Below are 23,350 nucleotides of genomic sequence, written 5' to 3'. Positions count from 1 at the left end.
CATAACACTTCATTGATTCTTAATGCTTGTTATTTTCCACAAAGGGATACAGAGGAAACAACGGTCAACCAGGGCAACCCGGATACATAGGGCCCAAGGTGATCATATATTTGCGGCGTGCCTGCAGTACCTCACCTTTACCACCAGATGACAGTAATGTCGTTTAAGTTATTTTGTTGTCAACTCATTTTGGACTGAGTTGTTTTGTGGAGGCTTTACCGCTGAATTAAATTATAACACACTGGAAGGTGTTGTGTGACTTGTAACATTTCTGTTGATTGCTGGTGTGCGTGTGTTGCTATGTGAGAATGGTATTGCTGACAGTCTTATTTTTCGTTGTCAGGGCGACCAAGGAGACACAGGACCACCAGGACCACCGACCTACACCAGCAACCGCGGGACCTCAGTTCAAGGTGTGTGTGTGTGTGTGTGTGTGTGTGTGTGTGTGTGCGCGCACATTCACGCACACAAAAATACACAGACAAGCACAAACTCCCTTCTTCCTGGATGCATTGTATTTCCTGTTCCTCACCTCCTTCCCTCCTCTGATTGGCTACAGGTCCACCAGGTGACCCTGGTTCGGATGGGTATCCCGGCCCCCGTGGGGACCAGGGACCCAGCGGTTACCCCGGATCCCCTGGAATACCAGGAACCAGCAGCTTCGGATCAGGTGGGACACACACACACACACACGCGCTGAATAAATCACACTGAATAAATCAAACGGAATAAATCTCTCCACCGCTCATTGGATCCGTCCGTCATAACCCATCCATCCATCGCCCCTCCGTCCGTCTCAGATCGCCCCGCGTTACCGGGCTTCCCCGGGACCCCCGGCCCCAAGGGAGAGAGAGGTAACCCTGGGAGACCGTCTTACAGCCCCGAGGGCCGGCCCGGGACCCCAGGACTCCAGGGACTCACAGGACCCACCGGCCCCCCCGGGCCTACAGGTACGACCCCTGGAAAGGTCAGGGCGTGACCCCTGACCTCTGCAATGACATCCCTAGGGGGTCTTTCCGCCGCTGTAAAGGTCAATCGCTTCAGGTATATCCACCAAGCGGCCATCGTTTCCCTCATATCGCCATGGTGATATCCAGACAGCAACACCCACCTAAACAAAAAGCGAAAGAAAAAACGACAGATCCCAACTGGTAACTTCTAACCCTGAAGACGTCTCACACCGGCTGTTCTTGTCTGGGAAGGTTCATCCACTCTGAGCCTCTGTTCTCCCATCTCTCCACTAGGGGGTGCCGTTGTTTCATAAAGTTGTGGAACTGACAACAAAACCAAACTGCCCGTAATACTGTTTGAATGAAGCCATCTATCTATCAATCTGTCTATCCATCTCTATAGATCTGTCAGGATAGAAAAACGTGTTTACACTGCAACAGACAACCTGAAATCTTCATCAACCTGAAACGCTTACGCTTAACACTGATATGGTGGGGCTGTTTGTGTGTGTGTGTGTTACAGCTTCTTTCCCCGATTTTCCGGTGTCTATTCCTGGGACCCCTGGCCAGCCTGGAGTCCGAGGCCCCCCTGGTGGTACCGGCTACAGAGGACACAAAGGTACACACACAGATACATACGCATACGCAAACAGAAAGACATACACACACACACGCACACACACACAGTATATTCCACTTCCCACTTATATAACTCACATGACTTCTAATCTCCATCTTTCTCTTTTCATCTCGCTGTCAACTCTCCCTATCTCATTACCCTCCTCTCCTGTCATCCCTCTCTCCGTCATCACTCACCCCTCTATCATCCCCTCTCATCCCTCTATCACCCTCTCACTCCTCTCTCCTCCCCCTCTCCCCCTCTCCTCTCCTCCCGCTCTCCTCCCCCTCTCCTCTCCTCCCCCTTTCCTCTCCTCTCTCCTCCACCTCTCCTCTCCTCTCCTTCCCCTCTCCTCTCCTCTCCTCCCCCTCTCCTCCCCCTCTCCCCCTCTCCTCTCCTCCCGCTCTCCTCCCCCTCTCCTCTCCTCTCTCCTCCCCCTCTCCTCTCCTCTCTCCTCCACCTCTCCTCTCCTTCCCCTCTCCTCTCCTCTCCTCCCCCTCTCCTCTCCTCTCCTCCCCCTCTCCTCTCTCCTCCCCCTCTCCTCTCCTCCCCCTCTCCTCTCTCCTCCCCCTCTCCTCTCCTCCCCCTCTCCTCTCCTCTCCTTCCCCTCTCCTCTTCTCTCCTCTCCTCCCCTCTCCTCCCCCTCTCCTCTCCTCTCTCCTCCCCTCTCCTCCCCCTCTCCTCTCCTCTCCTTCCCCTCTCCTCTCCTCTCCTCCCCCTCTCCTCTCCTCCCCCTCTCCTCTTCTCTCCTCTCCTCCCCTCTCCTCCCCCTCTCCTCTCCTCTCTCCTCCCCTAGGAGAGAATGGAGACTGTGCGTGTCTGGGGGGTGGCTCCAGGGGGTACCCAGGGTCAGAGGGACCCCCCGGACTGGACGGCATCCCCGGTGGATACGGACGGAAGGGCGAGGCAGGAGACCCCGGTTCCCCTGGATACACAGATACCGCCGGACCACCGGTGAGCAGAGAAGAAGAGACACACTCTCCCTTGGTCTCTGTAGCTGTCTATCTCACTCTCCCTCCCTTTAGTTATTTCAGTGTGCTCTCCATCTATCTGTCTTTCTCTCTCTCTCCATATATATCTTGACCTGTCTGTCCCTCTTTCTTGAATCGAAGACATCTGTCTGTGTAGTGTTATTGTACAAGCATGAATTGTACAGATTGTATTTATTTTGTCCTTTATTACACCATACAGATGTTTCATGTATTGCCAGTACACGCCCTACAGGGGAGATGCTAGGCTTGGTCTTTAAGAGGAGGCTTGTTTTGTTGTCCAGGGCCGTACTGGCGAGCGGGGCTTCTTTGGCCGTAAGGGAGAGAAGGGAGAGTCCTACTACCCCACCTTCGGTCTGGGGGTGAAGGGGGAGCTGGGGTCGACCGGACCCCGCGGACCCCCTGGGGAGATGGGTCAGCCCGGGAGAGATGGACAGTCTGGCTTCCCTGGGACCCCAGGTCTACCGGTGAGTCCCCACACGACGCTAACATACACACGTTCACACACACACACACACACACACACACACACACACATACAAACACACACACACACACACACACACACACACACACACATACAAACACACACACACACACACACACACACACCCACACCCACATACAAACACACACACACACACACACATACACACACACACACACACATACACACACACACACACACACGCACACACACAAACACACTTGCACACACACACACATGCACACACACACACACACGCACGCATACACAAACACACATGCACACACACACACTCTCACACACACGCACACAAAACCGCACATTTACAATCAGCTAAACGCCAACTCATAAATCCCGCCGCCCCCGTCCTCCCGTTGCCAGGGCGACGGCGGCTTCGGAACCCTCGGGGAGAAGGGCTTCCCCGGGTTCCCCGGGACCAAGGGCCCACCGGGTCGCGCCGGAGAGTCGGGTCCCGGGTACGTGGGCGCGCCCGGCCTGAGAGGGGGCGCTGGAGAACCGGGCTACGCTGGGTTACCGGGACAACCGGGTCTACCTGGACCGCCAGGTATGAGACGGGAGGAGGGAGTGGTGTGTTTGTGTGTGTGTGTGTGTGTGTGTGCGTGTGTGTGTGTTTGTGTGCGTGTACACCTGTGTGTGTGTGTGCGTGTGTTCCAAACAGGTGTGAATTAAACAAACAGAACGACACAACCTCGTGACACCCCTCCATCTAATTAGCATATCACCATAGCGATTGTAGATAGAGATATTGCCGTCGCAATATCATCTTAACATTCTCACCGTTCCTCATCAGCAAGCGCACCTTGCGGCCCCCCTCCCCCCTCCTCCTTCTTCTGCAAGACGCCATGTGACAGGAAACAGCGCTGCTCACTTCCTGTCGCTGCCCTGCAGCCGCATCATTTACCTATAAGATTAATGGTTTCCATTAATGTGCTTGAACGCTGTCTTTTACAGCTCATAACAATCCACCAGCTGCCTAATTGACTGATTGCTTCATGGATTTGATTGGTTGATTGGTTGATTGATGCGTTATGACTGATTGCGTCTTGTAAGTGCTGTGATTTTGAAACAGGATTTGTGCCTCTTCAGTCCCTGAGAAAAGCAAGCTTAGTACTAGTAATAAAATACTTTATCCACGGTATATTTGAAAACCAACTCTTAATCCTGGAGTGAACACTTGGTTTTCTTATCTTTGGATTTCAGCATTGAAACTGTTAGCCTTGCTTCCCTGGAGACTGAAGAACACAAAACCAGTCTGTATGAATGTGTGCCATCGTAGCATCGATGCATATATGCCTGAACATCATTTTACTTTTAATAAGAAGGTTATTCTCCTTCACGGAAACTTGGAGAGAGTGAGGGGAAAGGGCTATTAACCAGTGTGTTTAGCGCCGTCCATTTGAAAGAGTCACGATTGACTGTTCTGACCAACGGGAACCAGCACAATTGATGGCACTGGTTTGACAAGCCAGTGACATCCCTTGGCACCATTCTAGCCAATCAGAAAGCGCCCTTGTAAACAATGGGTGTTCGACATAGATGGCGCTGTTCCTATGGTTTTATTTCTATCGTGTACTCTTTTTAATGCAGAGATAAACTTTATCGATTGGATAAATCAATGATCATAAAAATGACAGTAATTCATAGTAATAAGGGGGTCAGCCTTTCTCTCTCTCTCTCCTCTTCTTCTCGTCGACGAGGATAACCCATACGCACTTCTGTAATAAAGCAGCTTTTCTTAAACTGCTTTTGCCTTAACTGAATGAGCGTCTGTAGAGATTTCATCTCAATGCTGATTTGCTGATAACTGTTAACTGATCTCTTTTTTTATGCTTGTTTGGCCTATTGACGCTGAATGGCCTGTTTGCTGCATTTCTCTTTCTCTCTCTCTCTCTCTCTCTCTCTCTCTCTCTCTCTCTCTCTCTCTCTCTCCCACTCTCTCACTCTATCTCTGTTTCTTCCTCGCTCTCTCTACTGACCTCCCTGTGCATGTGTACCCGTCCAGGAGAAAACGGCTGTGCAGATGTAACTGACGGCTCTTTCAGAGAGGGAACGGGTGGGTAACCGAAAAATGTTTTTTGTCGACCGCCCAGAACAACAACAAAAATAAGTACAAACAGAGAGACAAGTTCTAGCGAGACAAAAAAAGTCAGCTATCCCAGTGAAGATTCAAGTTCTTTTACCAGCTTTATGACATGTTATAGATATGTTAGTAGTAAATGTTGTTAGTAAAAAAAACACAGAAACGCTAAAAAGATAAATGAGAAAACATTGATGAAACCAACAAACTTTAGGCCATCAGACTATTTTGACTTGAGGTAGTTTGTCCCAATAAAAATGTAATTTAATTGTGGACAGTCTTTTTAAGACTATTAACATAAAAAAGCTGTCGGCACTTCCTGGAAGCAATAGATGATGGGAAATTTAGTCTTATGATCCCTGTAAATCATTCATTCATGATTTAACCAATGGAAGAGTCTATATTACCTGTGGGGTAATTCCATTTGGGCGGAGTCACCTTATGATTGACAGATGTTTAAGTATAAACTTAAAGGTTCCTCTAGGTTGTTGTACAGATGCAAAATGGTTGGCCTTCTTCCTCGTCCAGTCAGAGCTGCCAAAACCTGCTGCATTTTTCTTTTTCTTATATAAAAGCTCTGCTTCAGGTGCTTTAACCAATGATGTCTGGGGGGCGGGGCTAACAAAAATAATCCAGGCAATCTCCACAGCCACAGACTCTCTACATGTAATATTTAATATTCTACCATAACATTGTGCTTTGAGAATCACCTTTGACTTATACAATTTATACTAACTACATTCAACAGACAAAAGTAACATTCTCATAACTAAAATAGAGCTAACCCCCCAAAACAAAGAATAATACAATGCAGTATGACTGAGTGCAATCGACAATCACAGTGGCAAAAATATATATCTTCTAAATAAATATTCATGCCCAACCGTCTAAATGAGGAAGATGAACGTATGATTATTATATTTTTTGGTGTGGAGAATAAAGTTTTGACTGTTTGTAGCATAAAATCGAAAAGTAACGACATGATAAATTAACCATAACCTTGTATTGCTATGTTAGCATAGCATGTATACCTGTGTGGAGTGTACCTGAGCAGATATTCTGTGTTTTGATGAGTGTTTGGTTTGGTTTTCAGCGAGCAGCAGGTGGGTGGAGTCCTAATAAACATCTTATCCTCGACCTAGGAACCTACGACCTCCTTAGTGCTATTTTTTCTACATCTAGTCGAGCCCCATGAAGCTGTTGTTGCCTTGTTAGCGTGTGATAAGTGGCTAACCCCCTGCTAACCTGAATGTGACCACTACCAGGACAAACGATCCCCTGCCGCATCCCCGGAGAGGACGGGACCCCAGGTTACCCCGGATCACCTGGGCGACCAGGTAAGATCCCCTAATCAGCAGGCTCCCGCTTTGTTCCCGAATGTTCAAAGTCTACCTGTAAGCACCCTTGAGATGACCTCTAACCTCTCCCTGCTCTTTAAGGCAAGGCAACTTTATTTATATAGCGCTTTTCATTAACGAGGCAGACTGAAAGTGCTTCACATACAATAAAATGAAATAATACAATTAAATGGAAATGAGTAAAAGAAAACAAAGGCAAAGTAAAAAAAAATGCATACATTAAATGAATTAATAAAAGAAAATAGCAAAGATTGTAGAAAGAGCACTGTATTTTAAGATTTAGCAGAATGCTAAAGCAAACATAAAAGTGATGACCTGTCTCTGTATTCACTGTCTAACCCCTACCTGCTCCTTAATGACCTGTCTCTGTATTCAGTGTCTAACCCCTACCTGCTCCTTAATGACCTGTCTCTGTATTCAGTGTCTAACCCCTACCTGCTCCTTAATGACCTGTCTCTGTATTCAGTGTCTAACCCCTACCTGCTCCTTAATGACCTGTCTCTGTATTCACTGTCTCACCCCTACCTGCTCCTTAACGACCTGTCTCTGTAGTCACTGTCTAACCCCTACCTCCTCCTTAATGACCTGTCTCTGTATTCACTGTCTAACCCCTACCTGCTCCTTAATGACCTGTCTCTGTATTCACTGTCTAACCCCTACCTGCTCCTTAATGACCTGTCTCTGTATTCACTGTCTCACCCCTACCTGCTCCTTAATGACCTGTCTCTGTGTTCACTGTCTAACCCCTACCTGCTCCTTAATGACCTGTCTCTGTATTCACTGTCTAACCCCTACCTGCTCCTTAACGACCTGTCTCTGTCGTGTCCAACTCCTCCCCGCTGCTCATAATGACATTACAAAGTAGGCGAAGGTTGAAGTCCTAGATGGCCCTAGAGAGGTTTGTTAAGGAGGCTTTGTGTTTCCCAGGTCCTAAAGGCCAGCCCGGGTTCTCCGGCAGCTCTGGGCGTCCGGGCTTCAACGGGAACAAGGGAGAGAGAGGAGACCCCGGCTTTGGAGGACAACCAGGTCCCCAAGGTTGGTCCCTGCTCAGCAACTCGAGGAAGAATAAAGCAAAGAGACCGTGTTGAGGCTCTGGGATCCTCTCGTCTGCCCTGTGGAACTGTCCGTGGTCCTGAAGCCATTTCAATAGGGTTCAATTTTATTGATGGTATTTCTAGGCTTGAAAGGCAAACCAATAACCTTTTTGTTTTCCGTTTGGCGTAGCTTTTTTATATTTTGGGTTTTTGTTTTGATTGTGCTCTACTTTTATGTAGTTTATTTTAAACATGAATTATTCTCTTTACGGGAGAAGGCAATGATTTCCAGTTTGTAAGCCACCTGTTGACACGGCCCTGCATATGAGCCCTCAAACCTCCTCACCCACACCTCCCCCCGCCCCCCCACCAGGTTTCCCCGGGATACGGGGGGACCCCGGCTCCCCCGGTCTGCCCGGCCAGGGCTACGACGGCGCCAGAGGGAAGGACGGCCTCCCGGGCATCCCCGGAGGCAAGGGCCAGCCCGGAGAGGTCCTGGGGGCCACGCCCGGCTCCCCCGGACTCAACGGACTCCCCGGGGCCCCCGGAGACAAGGGCCAGCCGGGGAGCCCCGGTGGACCGGGATCCCCTGGTACGTCACGTGACCCGTACCTGCCGTCAGTGGTGCTCAGTCCCAATTTAAATTTGATTGGAATTGAGGGAGAGATGGGGGGGGGGGAGAGAGAGAGAGAATAAGATGATAGAACGGAGGGACGATGGGGGGAGAGGGACAGACAGGAACATGCTTGTGTGTTTTTGTGCGTGCGTGCGTGCCTGCATGTGTGGTTGTGTGTGTGGTTGTGTGTGTTTGAGCCAGCCTATAGCAACCCATGGTAGCATAGGTATCAGCAGCCATAGTAGATCAGTGGTCTTACTAATCGACGGGGCAGTACTATTAAGCGGGTGCTGTTTAACTTACGCTTTACCTCCTCCTCCTCAGGTTTCGACGGGCGCTCCGGCGTTCCCGGGCCAAAGGGTGGGCGCGGAGACAGCGGTTATGACGGCGCTTCCGGTGCCCCCGGCCCGCCCAGCGACATCACGGGAGGCTTTCCCGGGCCCCGCGGCTCCCCGGGTCTTCCAGGCCCCACCGGATCTCCAGGTGAGCGCCTCTATGAGACTTCCGGAATACCGGGTCTTGTGCGTCCCCGTCTCATCCAGGGTTTTTCCGTCGGGAAATCGAAATTGTGAACCGCAAACCCTTGAAAAACATTGGTTCTTGATTGTCAGAGGGGTTGCCGCTAACTGTTACGACCCAATCCCCTCTGAGGTCGGATCCCACCAGAGTCGAGTTCGATGCCAAGTCTGAACCTGCTTGTGTTTAATGATTGTAGTCGTACAACCGTTCCATGTCCACTGATATTCTCGACGGTCCTGGGGCTTTGAGTCCTTTCTTGACTTGGTAAATGTATATGTGAGTTTCAGTGTTTGACTTCAGCTGTTCCTGTTAGGGTGTTGGCGCATGTCTCTGTATGGTTGATCTTTACCAAAACACATCATCTTTGTTTGTCATTTTTATAATGAATTGATGCTCTACATCACCAAAAAGAAAACTCCTCACCTCTTCCCTACCCCCTTTTCTCCATTGTCCCACCCTCCTGCATCCCCTCCTTTCCTCATTACCTCACTCCTTCCTCGTCTTCTTCACCACCTCCCTTGTCTCCTTGCATCCTTACCTCCTTTCCTTGGTGGCGTTGGAACACTCGGTAGGCTGTCCAGGTGAGACCAGCTCGCCATTTCTCTGCTCCTCCACCTCCTCCGTCTTCTCCCTGAGCATCCAAACCATCCTCTTCCACCTCCCATTCCCATTCCCTCCTCCAACTCCTCCTCCTCCCTCTCATATTTCCATTACCATGACCAAACACCATTAATCCCTATTTCTTTCTATTCTGTCTCTTAAGTGTGCCTCCCCTGCCTTCCCCCGTTAACCTCAACACGTTTTTCTTAAAGCAAGTGAGAACCAAGCAACAGTTATTTCAGGTTCCTTATTCAATACGGCTTTGTACGTGACAAATCATGTCACAAGGATTTGATTCCTTTTTTTTTTTCCAGTTTCAGCCCATAGCACTTCGAAATGTTGAACATTCACTTGTTTTAAGAAGAATATTGTCTAATGGCCGATAGGATAGCTTTAAAGAGAGAGGGAATAACTTGAACAAAGTGTTTCTCAGGCATATTGAAAAGAAAAAGTCACACAAAAGAAAAAAGCAGTTTTTCTGTTTGTTTGGCCAGACCTATTCCCTGCGAGCTAATGCTAACTATGTGTTTGTCGCGAACATCAAGCTAACCCGCATTAGGTGTTGTAATTTTGTTTGTTGTGCCGTAACTTGTAGGCTTGTGTGACTTCAACCCTACAAGTTGATGAATATTATGGGCTGGTTTAGAGCTCTCCAAACAAATCGCAGATCTCAACAAGTTGTTATTTCTTTGATTCGGTCTAAAAGTCATTCCTTTAATACCAGAATCTGAAGTAATACAAAAAAAACGCCTATGCTGCCATATCGAAAATACGATTTGAAGATGATTTTACAGAAGAATATTCATAGTTAAAACGACTTATTGAGATGAATGTCGATATTTAGGTTGTTTAAGAAAATTAGGATGTAACATTTTCAACACATAGGACTTTCTTCAAGCAACAGAAATATGTTGTTTGTTTACAATCAGCATTGACCCTAATTACATGGCTTTATCGCAAAAAATGGAAACACAAGTGAAATTTAGAAACGTACAAAATATGTGTTGTAAATGTTTCTCTTGATTTTCTTAACTTTTTGCCCAACATACCATATAACCATGTAACCATATATTTGTTAATCAAACCGAAACCAGGGCAATTTCATCATTTCATTTCATTTCAACCCGTAAATGCAATAATGTTATCGGACTTTAAAGGTCTTTACATTGCATCTAAAGCTGTGGGAATTTGGCGATAGACTAACTGGCAAAACTCTTTAAATCAAACATTATGTTTGTTACTGTAATGCTTTTATGCTTTTATGTTGAAGGTAAGATCAGCTTTCTTGTTGTTGTTTGCATTAATGTGTGCTGATATGTGTAGTTTGCTGCTGTCGAACTGTTTAACCATGAAATGCTGAACCCTTTTTCATATTTTACGTAATATGCTCAAGTGTTTATTTAGCACTCCTCACATCACCATGTGAAATCTACTACAATATTCTGTTGATCATTCAAATTAACATGTCTCCCTCTCTCTCTGCCCTCCGCCTCCGTCCATCCATCCATCATCCATCGCTCAACCCATCCCTCTATGAATCACTCCATCCATCTCTATACGAATCAATCCATCCATCTTTTCATTCATCCGTCCCTCCCTCACTCCATCCATCATCCTTCCCTCCCTCCGTTCGTCCATCCATCCATTATCCATCCCTCTACCTATACCTATATGAATCAATTCATCCATCTCTTCATCCGTCCATCCCTCCCTCCCTCCCACCCCCCCTCCATCCATCCATCCCTCCGTCCATCAATCATCCCTCCCTCCCTCCCACCCCCCCTCCATCCATCCCTCCGTCCATCAATCATCCCTCCCTCCCTCCATCCATCCATCAATCATCCCTCCCTCCCTCCCACCCCCCCTCCATCCATCCCTCCGTCCATCAATCATCCCTTCCTCCCTCCATCCATCCATCAATCATCCCTCCCTCCCTGCCTCCATCCATCAATCATCCCTACCTCCCTCCATCCATCCATCCCCCTCCCATGTCTCCTGACCCCCCATGCCTTCCCAAGGCTTCCCTGGTAGGAAGGGCTTCAGAGGAGACCCCGGTCCCAGAGGGCCCGCTGGCATGAAGGGAACCCCAGGAGAGCCGGGTTACTCTGGGTCCCCCGGGAACCGTGGCGCCCCTGGTCCCCCAGGGCCCGGGACTAGAGACGGAAACCCTGGAATACCCGGCAGGAAGGGTAGGGCTTGTCTTACTAGTTATGGCTCTGTAGGAACGACCATGTTTAGGTGTTAGATCAAGTGTTAATATATACGGTGGGAAAACCTTGGACAAATAACTACACTAAAGCTAGATGTTGCCACGGCTGGGCACGGACTACGCTCCAATATTGTGAATTTAGACTGCATCACCTATTTTAAACACTGTTGTGTCTATTTTACATATTGTACCATAAAGGTCTGGAGAAGGATATTTGGCAAGTGATGCATCATGGGAAAACTCTGTGGTACATTTATTCAGAGTAAACTATTGAATTATGAATGAAGAATCATAGGAAACAAAATTGTCATTTTTGTTTGTTTGTTTGTTTAAGGGTCGTATTTTGGAGCTCCCATCAAACAAGACCAATACACTGAACTCATCACCATTTTGTTTGCTGTGTGTGTGTGTGTGTGTGTGTGTGTGTGTGTATGTGTGTGTGTGTTTGTGCGTGCGTGCGTGTGTGCATGTGTGTGTGTTTTTATGTTTGTGTATGTGTATGCGTATGTGTGATTGTATATGTGTGTGTGTGCGTTTGTGTGTGTATGTGTGCGTGTGTGTGTGTGTGTGTGTGTGTGTGATGGCCAGGCGACAGAGGCTTCGCAGGTCTGGTGGGTTTCCCGGGTCGCCCCGGGCGCCCTGGCACCCCGGGTCAGCCTGGAGGAAAGGGTTTACCGGGATCGTCTGGACGGGACGGAGGACCAGGGGGTCTGGGATACCCTGGAGCTAAAGGTACGGGTTACTCTCATCGATGTTAAACAGAACAGTGAAGGAGAAGCCCGCGGACATCAGTATTAAGACTGTGCAGCTGAGTCGCAGGTACATAATACATAATACAAATAGAAACATGAGGAAGTACAGTTATCAGAGCTATACTGATACAAAACGAAATCATATTGATGGACGAATCTTAAAAAAGCCAATAAGCTTGCAGGCCCTATGTAGTACATGCTAATGTGTGTTGTGTGTGCAAAACTAATAATTTTGCTGTTTTATTTTGGTTTATTTAGCCTTTATGTCTGCCTCTCTACCTGTCTGTTCCTTTGTTCCATCTGTCTGGCCTTTTGACTGCCTCTCTGTGTCTGGCTGTCTGCTGTTCCTTCTGTTGGTCTGATGTCTGTTTTCTCTCTGTCCCTCTCTCTCCCCCCCACCAGGTGAGCGTGGATACCCGGGTATTCCAGGCTTGCCCTCCGCCCCTCTCCCGGCCAACTTCTTAGAGAAAGGAGAACCAGGGAACTATGGAGGTCAAGGTCTCCCCGGCTTCCCCGGACCCAGAGGTAAACACCCACCAGCAGCCTATAAACACATCTCATCTACATCTCATTTCACCTAAATGGTCCATTACATATCTATAGTTTATAAACATTACATCGCGATATGTTGATCAGTGCGGTTCTGACCCCCAGGTTGAGAAACACAAAGTATGAAACACACAAAGGGCCCTATTTTAATGGTCCGAAACGCAAGTGAGAAGTGCAAAACGGAAGTAGCTCTGTGGGCGGGTCTCTGCCGCTGTCGCTATTATACCGGCGGATAAATGACTCTTGCGCCCGGCGTGAATCTAAAAAGGGTTGCCCTGAAGTAGGCTAATTAACGGGGCCTAACTTGCAGTAAACCGAGTTTGAGAGTGCCATCCCCCTTTAAGAGCCATGAGCGCATTTGAACCTGACAAGTTCATGTTTTGACAAAATGTCAAAATATCAACTCAGTCGGAGATGCATGACCACATGAATTTCTAATTTATTTCAGTTTATGGCCAAATAATATGGCCTAATTCACACATTGAATAGCGTTTTCTTCTATAACTTACGTTGTAGTCGTCATGTAAATTTCGGCAAAGAAAACACATATGATATGTGGTCCTGTGGCCGCAACTGTGGGTCTATTTAATGATATGCGGCAATACATTAACACACATCGTTTCTTACCAGTATTGTATACATCATCGTTATCGACTTGTGTTCCTAATATGCATGTGTCCCCCCGTTAATGTACATTGCCATGGACTGTATTAAGCGTTGCGTGTTTAGATTGCGTGTGTTTGAACTGATGGTTGCACACACGCACGCCTGCATTCATTTATTCTTTTTAACACTCACTGGTGGTAAAACAATGTTTCCTCACGATCAAATACTCATCAATCCTAAAAGTTATGGGCTTGTACACAATGTCGGTGTCAAGAAAATATGTGTTTGCTGTACGCTGTTTGCAGATGCATTGATTTAAATACAACTTTCACTGCTGTATCAGCTGTTCTTTCACAAATAATTGAACCAACGTTATCATTTACCCTAAAAGGAGATTTTGTTATGGAAGGCTGGGATATAGCCTAGTTTGCTCGAGTTTATTATTGTTATTATTATTATTTTAACGCATGGCATAGCCTAATACAGTGTTCATTCATGCAGCCCCTATGAAAGAAAAAATATCCACAATCCACATCGTCAACATAATTTTTCAATTAGGCAAATCGTTTGCATGTTTGTGCTTTGAACTGCTTTTCGCCGACACGCCTCTCAGGGCGCAAGTTTAGTGGTGCGAGTTTGCTGCGGGTGAAAATCTGCTTTGCGCCGGGTGCAAACTAGCAACGATACATGCGTCGGTGTAGAAAGTCAATTGCGCTGGATGCAAGATAGGACCCAAAGTGAGAAACACACAAAGTATGAAACACATATAGGTTGAGAAACACACAAAGTGAGAAACACACAAAGGTTGACCCACAAGTGACGTACTTGGTGTTACCATGATGCCCCATCATCAAGCCTCAGACTTCGGCCCTCAGGACCCCTCTAATGCCCCCTGTCTTGTGTCCGGTTGCCCAGGTGACAAGGGTTTCCCCGGACTGCCCGGTCGCCAGGGTCTTCCCGGAATTCCCGGTTACGCGGATCAGAGCAAGGGTCTGCCGGGGTCTCCCGGTTACCCCGGACAACCCGGGGCCCCCGGATACCCAGGCTCCAAGGGGGAACCCGGCATCCCGGGCTTCCCCGGGACCTTCGGACCGAGTGTAAACACACAGACCACCGCAGATCACATGCACACTCAGATTACACACTCATCACACACGCACTCCTCTGACTCAATTTGCATTTAGATTTCAGAATACCAAACATTAGGTTACAATTATATTATAACCTATTATTATATTATATATTATAATTATATAGATTAGGTTATATTACATTACATCAGAGATTACATTATCAGATGACTTTATCTGAAAATACATTTGATTTGATTTGATTAAAATAGGAAGACAAAATACAATCAAATACAAAATTGATTAGATAAATCACAATATATACAATCAGATTAGATCAGTTTAGAACCAATTAGATTAGATCAAAATCGATTGCATTGCATTACATTGGATTTGACTGCTCATCGTTCACAATAATTCACAGAATTGTGGTTATGCTTGTATGAAGGTGTGTTGATATAAGGTATTCTACCTGCTCTGTATAGGGTGATGAGGGTGGATTTGGTTTCCCTGGCAACCCTGGAGAACCTGGTCGTCCCGGGTCTAAAGGTACGCACACACACGCATACACACAGACACACACTCACAAACACTCGACTGAGCTGGTCTAAACTAGACCGAGCTGGTCTAAACTAGACTGAGCTGGTCTAATCTAGACTGAACTGGTCTGATCCGGTTTGGTCTGGTCTCTCCGTCCCCAGGTTTGAGAGGAGAAACGTTCAGCTACCCTGGAAGTCCTGGCGCCAAGGGCCAGCCTGGTGAACCAGGCTACCCAGGTAGAGAGCACCGTCCTGGGCTGAGAGACCTCCATCAACCTCCCTACCCCCTCCACACACACACACAATACTGTTGTTCCCCTGTTCCTCTTTATCTGTCCTGGATCATAACACACATCCAACCCTGTAACTTCAACAGTTAAGCCCTGTCTAATATAAAATGGCGTACCTGAGCCCTGATCGGTTGTTTCTCCACAGGTGGTCGGGGTAACGACGGCCTCCCCGGTGACAACGGATACCCCGGAGGTTCAGGATACCCGGGAACCAAGGGAGGGCCGGGAGAGCCCGGCAGACCAGGGCTCATGGGTAAAGGAGTTGATTGTGGCTAGAAACATGCTACACTGGCATGCTCGCTCACACACAGCGAAAGAGCGAGTTACTGTTAGCGCGAATGCTACAACGGCGCCACAACCATCTGTCCTCTTCTGCTGTCGCAGGCTCCCCTGGCTTCCCAGGGGCTAAAGGTCTCACAGGCTACCCAGGGGGCAGAGGCCGCGACGGGACACCCGGGCAGCCCGGCGGCCCCGGGGGACCGGGCGCTAAAGGTAGAGTCAAAACCGGCAACGCACACAGACGTCACACTGTGAGGCCAATGGGGATGCATAACACAAACGCACAAGCAGTTCGACCAATGACACACACATGCGCGTGTGTGTGTTCCAGGTTTACCTGGCTCTATGGGTCTCCATGGACTCAACGGACTGGCCGGACCCAGAGGCGCTCCAGGAACTCCAGGTAAGCCCCGCAACACCCACACCACTGCCAGCCCACCAGAGAACCAGAATGGCCGTTCCGGGTTTAGCCTCTCCCCCATTTCAGTCCTTGTGCACTTGGCGACACAATGTCCGTGAGCTAGATGTCGAAACCCAACCCAACCCTCCTCCTTGACGACCTGTCCCTGAGTTCACTGTAAGGCACCGGAGGTTAAAGGTCGTTCCAGGGGCTGGGTCGGCGTGATGGACGGTCTGTGTGTTGGGGGATTTCAGGCCTTGGTGCCGGCGGTCGTCCAGGGACACCGGGAGCTCCAGGGCTGAAGGGAGAGCGAGGGGACTCGTACCCAGGAGGACCAGGCCGCAACGGGGAGAAGGGAGAGAGAGGAGACTCTGGTGAGACACCACACACACACACCACACACACACCACACACACACACCACACACGTCTGTATTTTCTATTGAATACATTTTCAGGATCAAGTCAGCAAGCAAATGAGGCTGCTGTCAAATGATGGTATTCCGCAGTGCCATTTCTCACATATATTTGTGTGCGTGTGCGTGCGTGTGTGTGTGTGTGTGTGTGTGTGTGTGTGTGTGTGTGTGTGTGTGTGTGCAGGTGGTCCCGGTCTCGTTGGATTCCCAGGTCTCCCTGGACGTCCAGGAGAGACAGTGGGCTCAGATATCCCAGGACCGATAGGAGACCCTGGCCTGCCCGGTCTGGATGGAGAGTACGGTAAATATCACAGATGTCAACGCTTTCACCAGTATCACCAGTGTCACCAGTATCACCTGGTCAGCATCACATGCACCTTAGTATTTTAAGGCATCAATACCAACACAAGCTCAATCCACTCCACCTCCTCCCGCCTCCATTCCCCCCTCCTCTCCTATCCTCCCTTCATCATATCCTCCTCTTCTCCTCTCCTCCTCCTCTCTCTCACCTCCTCCTCCTCCTCTCTCTCATCTCCTCCTCCTCCTCCTCTATCTCCTCCTCCTCCTCTCTCCCTCTCGCTCTCATCTCCTTCTCTTCCTCCTCTCTCTCTCTCATCTCCTCCTCCTCTCTCTCCTCCTCCTCCTCCTCCTCTCTCTCTCTCATCTCCTCCTCCTCCTCTCTCTCTCATCTCCTCCTCCTCTCTCTCTCTCTCTCTCATCTCCTCCTCCTCTCTCTCTCTCTCTCTCTCATCTCCTCCTCCTCTCTCTCTCTCTCTCTCTCTCATCTCCTCCCTCTCTCTCTCTCTCTCTCTCTCTCTCATCTCCTCCTCCTCCTCTCTCTCTCTCATCTCCTCCTCCTCTCTCTCATCTCCTCCTCCTCCTCTCTCCCTCTCTCATCTCCTCCTCCTCTCTCTCATCTCCTCCTCCTCCTCTCTCTCTCTCTCTCATCTCCTTCTCCTCTCTCTCATCTCCTCCTCCACTCTCTCATCTCCTCCTCCTCTCTCTCTCATCTCCTCCTCCTCCTCTCTCTCTCTCTCTCATCTCCTTCTCCTCTCTCTCATCTCCTCCTCCTATCTCTCTCTCATCTCATCCTCCTCTCTCTCTCTCATCTCCTCCTCCTCCTCTCTCTCTCTCTCTCATCTCTTCTCCTCTCTCTCATCTCCTCCTCCTCTCCTCTCTCTCATCTCCTCCTCCTCCTCTCTCTCTCTCATCTCCTCCTCCTCCTCTCTCCCTCTCTCATCTCCTCCTCCTCTCTCTCTCTCATCTCCTCCTCTCTCTCTCTCTCTCATCTCCTTCTCCTCTCTCTCATCTCCTCCTCCTCTCTCTCTCTCATCTCCTCCTCCTCCTCTCTCCTTCTCTCATCTCCTCCTCCCCCCCAGGTCTCCGTGGGCCTACAGGACCGCCCGGGCCCCCCGGCCCCGGTACGGCCCAGGGAGACAGAGGTGATCCTGGTCTGCCAGGCTTCCCCGGCGCCCCTGCTAGGAAGGGAGAACCAGGACTTCCAGGAGGCCCCGGTTACAACGGCGGCCCGGGGTTCAAGGGTCAGTCGTTAGGCCTAATTGGTCATTTCTGTCCGTCATCGTTTACCATAAAAAAAAAAAAAATGGATTGCTTTGACCTACGAAGCTAAGCTAACGGCGTGTGTGCTCTGCGCTCCCCAGGAGAGAGAGGCGACACGGGCTACGGCGGGGGTCCTGGGCTGAAGGGTTACCGTGGCGAGAACGGCTACTTTGGCGCCCACGGCCTCAAGGGATCCAGAGGTAAGGGGGACACCTGGCATTAGCATGGACATGGCATCGCTATGCATTCCTATGCATTTACCAGAGTCTGGTAAATGCATAGGAATAGGGTGAGCTAGAATGCTAATAGCGTAGCATGAGCGTTATAACGTGACGTAAACCATTGTCTCTCTCTGTAGGTGGGGCTGGGCGTAAGGGACGGCCAGGCCGTACCTACCCCCCGGCGGAGATCAGGGTACCGTTTGGGGACCCGGGTGGTCCCGGAGCCCTCGGGGGCCCTGGGATCGGTGGAGAGCCTGGTCAGCCTGGGTTGCCGGGGCGATCTGGTGCGTCCCGCTCTATGATGGGTCGACTTCAAGAGGGGCCGCACTGTGGGCCCGTGTGGGAGACGCTAGCGCCGTATTAATCCCTGTTGTGTTTGTGCTCGCCAGGTCCTAAGGGGCGCCCGGGGCCGGTTGGTAAGCTGGGTCGTATGGGTTCTGGTGGTCTGGTCGGACCGCTCGGAGATCAGGGTCCCCCAGGCTTCCCTGGACCCGCTGGAGAGCAAGGTGGGAGCTCTGACCCTCAGACTGTCTGATTGCCTGTCGGAATGGTTTTGTCATTTCATGTACTCTAACTCTAAGTCCACTCTACCCTTTCCTCCCCCCCCCTCCACCTCCTCCACCTCCTCCAACTCCTCCACCTCCTCCACCCTCCAGGCTTCCCCGGTCAGCCGGGTATCCCTGGGGTCGCCGGCGGCGTGGGGCGTAGCAGCAGCATCGGCTACACGCTGGTGAAGCACAGCCAGAACGAGCAGGTGCCCATGTGTCCGCAGGGCATGGCCAAGCTGTGGGACGGGTACAGCCTGCTGTACGTGGAGGGGCAGGAGAAGGCCCACAACCAAGACCTCGGTACGCCTAGCAAAACGTCTGAGCTGAGCCTAGCTTAGAACCCCCGCTAACCATTGATTAGATCACACACAAATTCATGCACAATAGGACACTGTGAAAATGGGGTTGCACAAGGATGATTGATCCTGCAGTACAGAGTACAAACGCAGATATCTTTGTAAACTATGACTGCACATTTGTGTGTTCTACTGGACATCACCATTAGAAAAAAGAAAAGAAAACACAGCCTTAATACATGTTAATGTAACCTCTGTGCTTCTCTCGCCTCCCTCCCTTCCTTTTCTCTCTCCCTCTCTCTCTCTCTCTCTCCCTGCCTTCCTTTTCTCTCTCCCTCTCTCCCTCTCTCTCTCTCTCTCCCTCCCTTCCTTTTCTCTCTCCCTGTCTCTCTCTCTCTCCCTCCCTTCCTTTTCTCTCTCCCTCTCTCTCCCCTCCTTTTCTCCCTCCCTCTCTCTCTCTCTCCCTCCCCTCCTTTTCTCTCTCCCGCTCTCCTCTCTCCCAGGTCTGGCTGGATCCTGTCTCCCTAGGTTCAGCACCATCCCCTTCCTCTACTGCTCCCCTAACGAGGTCTGCTACTATGCCAGCCGCAACGACAAATCCTATTGGCTGTCCACCACCGCGCCAATTCCCATGATGCCCGTCGCCGAGGAGCAGATCCGCTCCTACATCAGCAGGTCAGCCATCTTAGTTTTCTGTCTGTAGTTCATATGTTTATTCTGTAGTTTTTTGTATATATATATTATGCATATATATATACACCCTCTATACCCCTGACCTTTGACCTGTGGCTGTGGTTGTGCGTTCCAGGTGTTCTGTGTGTGAGGCCCCCTCCCAGGCTGTGGCGGTCCACAGCCAGGACATGACCATCCCCACCTGCCCCCGTGGTTGGAGGAGCCTCTGGATAGGATACTCCTTCCTCATGGTGGGGCTCCACTCAATGTGCACCTCCTCCGACCTCCTCTCTCCCCTTCACCTCCTCCCCCCCTCTCCTCTCTCACCCTGCAGCACCCCCTTCTCCACCCTTCTCTCCCTCACCTCCTCCTCCAACCACTCCTCCGCTCTCCTCTCCTTGCCCCTCCTCTTCACTTCCCCCCCTCTTCCCCCTCCGACTCCGCCCCTCCTCTGCCTCCCTCCTGCACATTCTCTGCTCCCCTCTCCCTGCCCTTCTCCGCCCTCCCTCCGCCTCCGTCTATGACCTCAACCCCCTCCTCTCTCCACACTAATCGACGCCTGCTGTCTCACACACAAAGTCAAAAGTCAAAAGGCAACGTGCTTCATCGTCAAAGGACCGCAGTGGAACCTGCTTATTCGGTCCAGTGCATCCCTTCCATCAAACCAATGTGTCGTGTACCTTCTAAAGCCACCGCTAACCTCCTCCCTCCTCCTTCCTCCTCCTCCGCAGCACACGGCGGCGGGCGCGGAGGGAGGCGGCCAGTCCTTGGTGTCCCCGGGCTCGTGCCTGGAGGACTTCCGCGCCACGCCCTTCATCGAGTGCAACGGCGCCAAGGGCACCTGCCACTACTTCGCCAACAAGTACAGCTTCTGGCTCACCACGGTGGACCAGCGCCGCGAGTTCGTGGACGCCCCGCCTCAGGAGACCCTGAAGGGGGGCACGCAGCTGTCCCGCGTCAGCCGCTGCCAGGTCTGCAGCAAGCTCTTGTAGTCTCCCCGACACCCCCCCCCCCCCCCCCCCCTCGTCCTCTCCTGGTGGGGAGGGATGGAGAGACCGACAGGAGGAGGAGGAGGAGGAGGAGGAGGAGGGAGAAAGACTGACAGAAGCGGCGGTGACGATGTTGAGGATGACGATGCTTGTTTTAGAAGGCCTCCAGTCATGATAAGCGTACAGACGAGGAGAGAGAATGAGGGTGAGCATGGTAGAGGACGAGGTGCTATAATAAATACAAGGAGTAACTATTAGAAATGAATGACTGAAAGAAAACGAGGCCCCTCCCCTCTGGTGTTGTGTTGTGGTGATGGTTTTGGGTGTCGAGGAGGAAGAAGATAAATGAGGAGGAGTAGGAAGAAAGAGGGGATTCTCCGTTGTTCTTAACTAGATTATTATTTACAGTGGTGCTATTGTGTGTCTTCCATGTTTTTTTAGTCCTGTGTTTTCACTGGGTTATCTCGCATCGAGTGCCCCCCCTCCCCACATCCCCACACCCCCACCTGTTGGATAGAGAGGAATAACAGGCCTTGCAGCGCTTCGACTCACCCACCAATCATAACATAGGACTAACCATGCAGCACTCCCCAATAAATATCCAAGCGTCTCCTGTTGGATATTGTTGTTCGATGAATGACCTCATTCTTTGTTTGTATTCCCCATGAAAATGTTGGTTCCGACTGAATTGGTTGAGTTGAAGTGTTTTTTAACACGTTTTTCTCTCCCAGAGTCTGGTACTGTCATCCATACTACGATTCCTTTATCTACTCCTTGTAGATTTCAGGAAATCTGCACTTTCTTTACAAACCCAAAAATGATGCTAAAGGCAGACTGTGATTGGCTGTCATCGGGCCAAGCCGTGCTATTTTTACAGTTGTTAATATATTGCACTGATGTGATTGGCTTCCTTTGTATTTTTTTTTTACGGCCAATAGGTATGCTTAATCATCTACTCTAGTTGGATTAACAGGCTACGCTTTCCCATTATTCAACTTTTCACTCTGACTGTGGTAAAACATACCACTGCATGCTATTATTGGCAAAACATTCATATTTGTGTTTGGTGTTTTACCATCAGTTACATCCAAGAACCGGCAGATCACAGTCTTTGCTGCTTATGACCCAATATCCCTGCATTCCCACCACCCTGAACACAAACTCTTCTATGCAGATGACACATACATAAGACACAGACAGTTTGTCGTTGTCGTTGTTGTACATAGTGCTTATTGTCTGGCTCTGATCCAGTTTGTTGGTATTATGATGTTGACGCCGAGTCACATGGTGTATTTTGTTAATTGTGGTGCTCTCTTCTTCTTCTTCTCTATTGTCTTTCCCTGTGGAGTTTCCTTGTCTCTTAGCTAGGGAGATGCAGCGGGTACGTAATGCAAGTGTTATCCCATCAGCTTTAGCCTCGCTGAGGTTAACATTGCATGTTTCCAGTGATAGAACCACATCCACGAGTGATCTGTTTCGGCTGCAAATGTTGTTACGATGCCTTGTGGCAAACCAGGACCTTGATCCTCCCTGGTGGCTGTAGCTTGTACCCCCTTTTCGCTAGGTCAAGATGATGAGAACCCGGGGGAACCTGTAACCACTATGGCCTCTGTGTCCGACACTTAGCTCTATCTCTATGCTGGTATCGGCTCTGAGTTAGTGACCTTTTATGCATTTTACATGTTTCATTATTTTCACATCCCCCCCCCCCCCCCCCCCCCCCCCATTTGTCACTTGTCTATTGTTTGTAATGTAGATTGTAATTATTTAGTTAAATCTTAAAGTCACGTTATTCTCCCAGATTTTTTTAATGGTTGTTATAAACTGAGTTGGGCCGGGGAGAAACTGAGCTGTACATTCAATAAAAATAAAAACCCAATAAAAAATGTTTGTATATGCCCAAAAATGTATTCACCAGAGATCTTTAGATGTAACACAGAATAACAAAGAGATCCATGGATGAACCGTGAACAGACGGATGAACCGTCTTTTGTTGCTCGGTTCAACATTTAGATTTCACACAATGACCTAACAAAGAAATTGAGAGCTATGATACGATCCATGTTTCTACACGACTGCAGAGAAAGGAAAGAATACTTTCCTCCAAGAGGGACATGGGAGACATGCGCCCTGACATGTCCAATACCGTAACGTGTATGTCTGTGCTCACTATGAAATAAAGTACAATACAACTGAACATCTCAGAATGGTTTTATTTAAATCTGTCTTGTCTGACACATAAATCAGCTTTACCAACGCTCATGTCGGCCCACTGGTCCTCATGAAGAATTTATAGACAGGTTTCGACTTGAGAATTCTGCCGCCAGACTTTCTCACTAACACGAACACCAGAAGGAGCAGAGAACATAGGTGCATGTCTCGGCATTGGCTGCTGAGGTCTTTTGAATTTACTCTCACATTGGGAACAGCCACTTGATTATGTCCTACTCCAACCGTGTTTATTTTATGCCAGATCTTTCTTTAGATAACGATCTTAATAGCTAGAGATCCATAATTTAAAACATTTGATTTTGCAGACATTTTCGTTCTGGAATTGAACAGGTGCTTTATCCAACTTTTACTTTAACTTTTCATTATTTTAGTAACTCGAAATAGATTAGAGCCTAGAACCTATGCACGAAAGGTGCTAGAAAAATAAGTAAATAAAGGTTTGTATTTTGACAC

General features: G+C 49.2%; 1 protein-coding gene across 1 annotated transcript in view; it reads left to right on the top strand.

Annotated features, from left to right (window-relative positions):
• The window catches only part of col4a6 (collagen, type IV, alpha 6), an 87,320-nt gene extending 64,458 nt beyond the window's left edge, over nt 1-22,862 (top strand). The window contains 31 exon segments of the mRNA XM_079758177.1: nt 45-98; nt 344-413; nt 560-670; nt 801-950; nt 1,474-1,569; nt 2,366-2,523; nt 2,843-3,025; nt 3,427-3,610; nt 6,409-6,480; nt 7,429-7,536; nt 7,909-8,127; nt 8,476-8,634; nt 11,289-11,459; nt 12,068-12,211; nt 12,634-12,756; nt 14,302-14,483; nt 14,942-15,005; nt 15,158-15,232; nt 15,431-15,538; nt 15,670-15,777; nt 15,896-15,967; nt 16,219-16,338; nt 16,564-16,680; nt 17,759-17,920; nt 18,041-18,139; nt 18,298-18,444; nt 18,550-18,666; nt 18,817-19,008; nt 19,508-19,679; nt 19,813-19,927; nt 20,408-22,862. Of these exon segments, the coding sequence (XP_079614303.1) occupies nt 45-98; nt 344-413; nt 560-670; nt 801-950; nt 1,474-1,569; nt 2,366-2,523; nt 2,843-3,025; nt 3,427-3,610; nt 6,409-6,480; nt 7,429-7,536; nt 7,909-8,127; nt 8,476-8,634; nt 11,289-11,459; nt 12,068-12,211; nt 12,634-12,756; nt 14,302-14,483; nt 14,942-15,005; nt 15,158-15,232; nt 15,431-15,538; nt 15,670-15,777; nt 15,896-15,967; nt 16,219-16,338; nt 16,564-16,680; nt 17,759-17,920; nt 18,041-18,139; nt 18,298-18,444; nt 18,550-18,666; nt 18,817-19,008; nt 19,508-19,679; nt 19,813-19,927; nt 20,408-20,668 (4,113 nt within the window). The 3' untranslated portion in view covers nt 20,669-22,862.
• The last annotated feature ends 488 nt before the right edge of the window (nt 22,863-23,350 follow it).

This window comes from Pollachius pollachius (assembly GCF_949987615.1).
Source record: "Pollachius pollachius genome assembly, chromosome: 20".
Lineage (NCBI taxonomy): Eukaryota > Metazoa > Chordata > Actinopteri > Gadiformes > Gadidae > Pollachius > Pollachius pollachius.
Note: the sequence above shows the minus strand (reverse complement) of the source record. Positions and strands in the feature narration are given on the sequence as shown.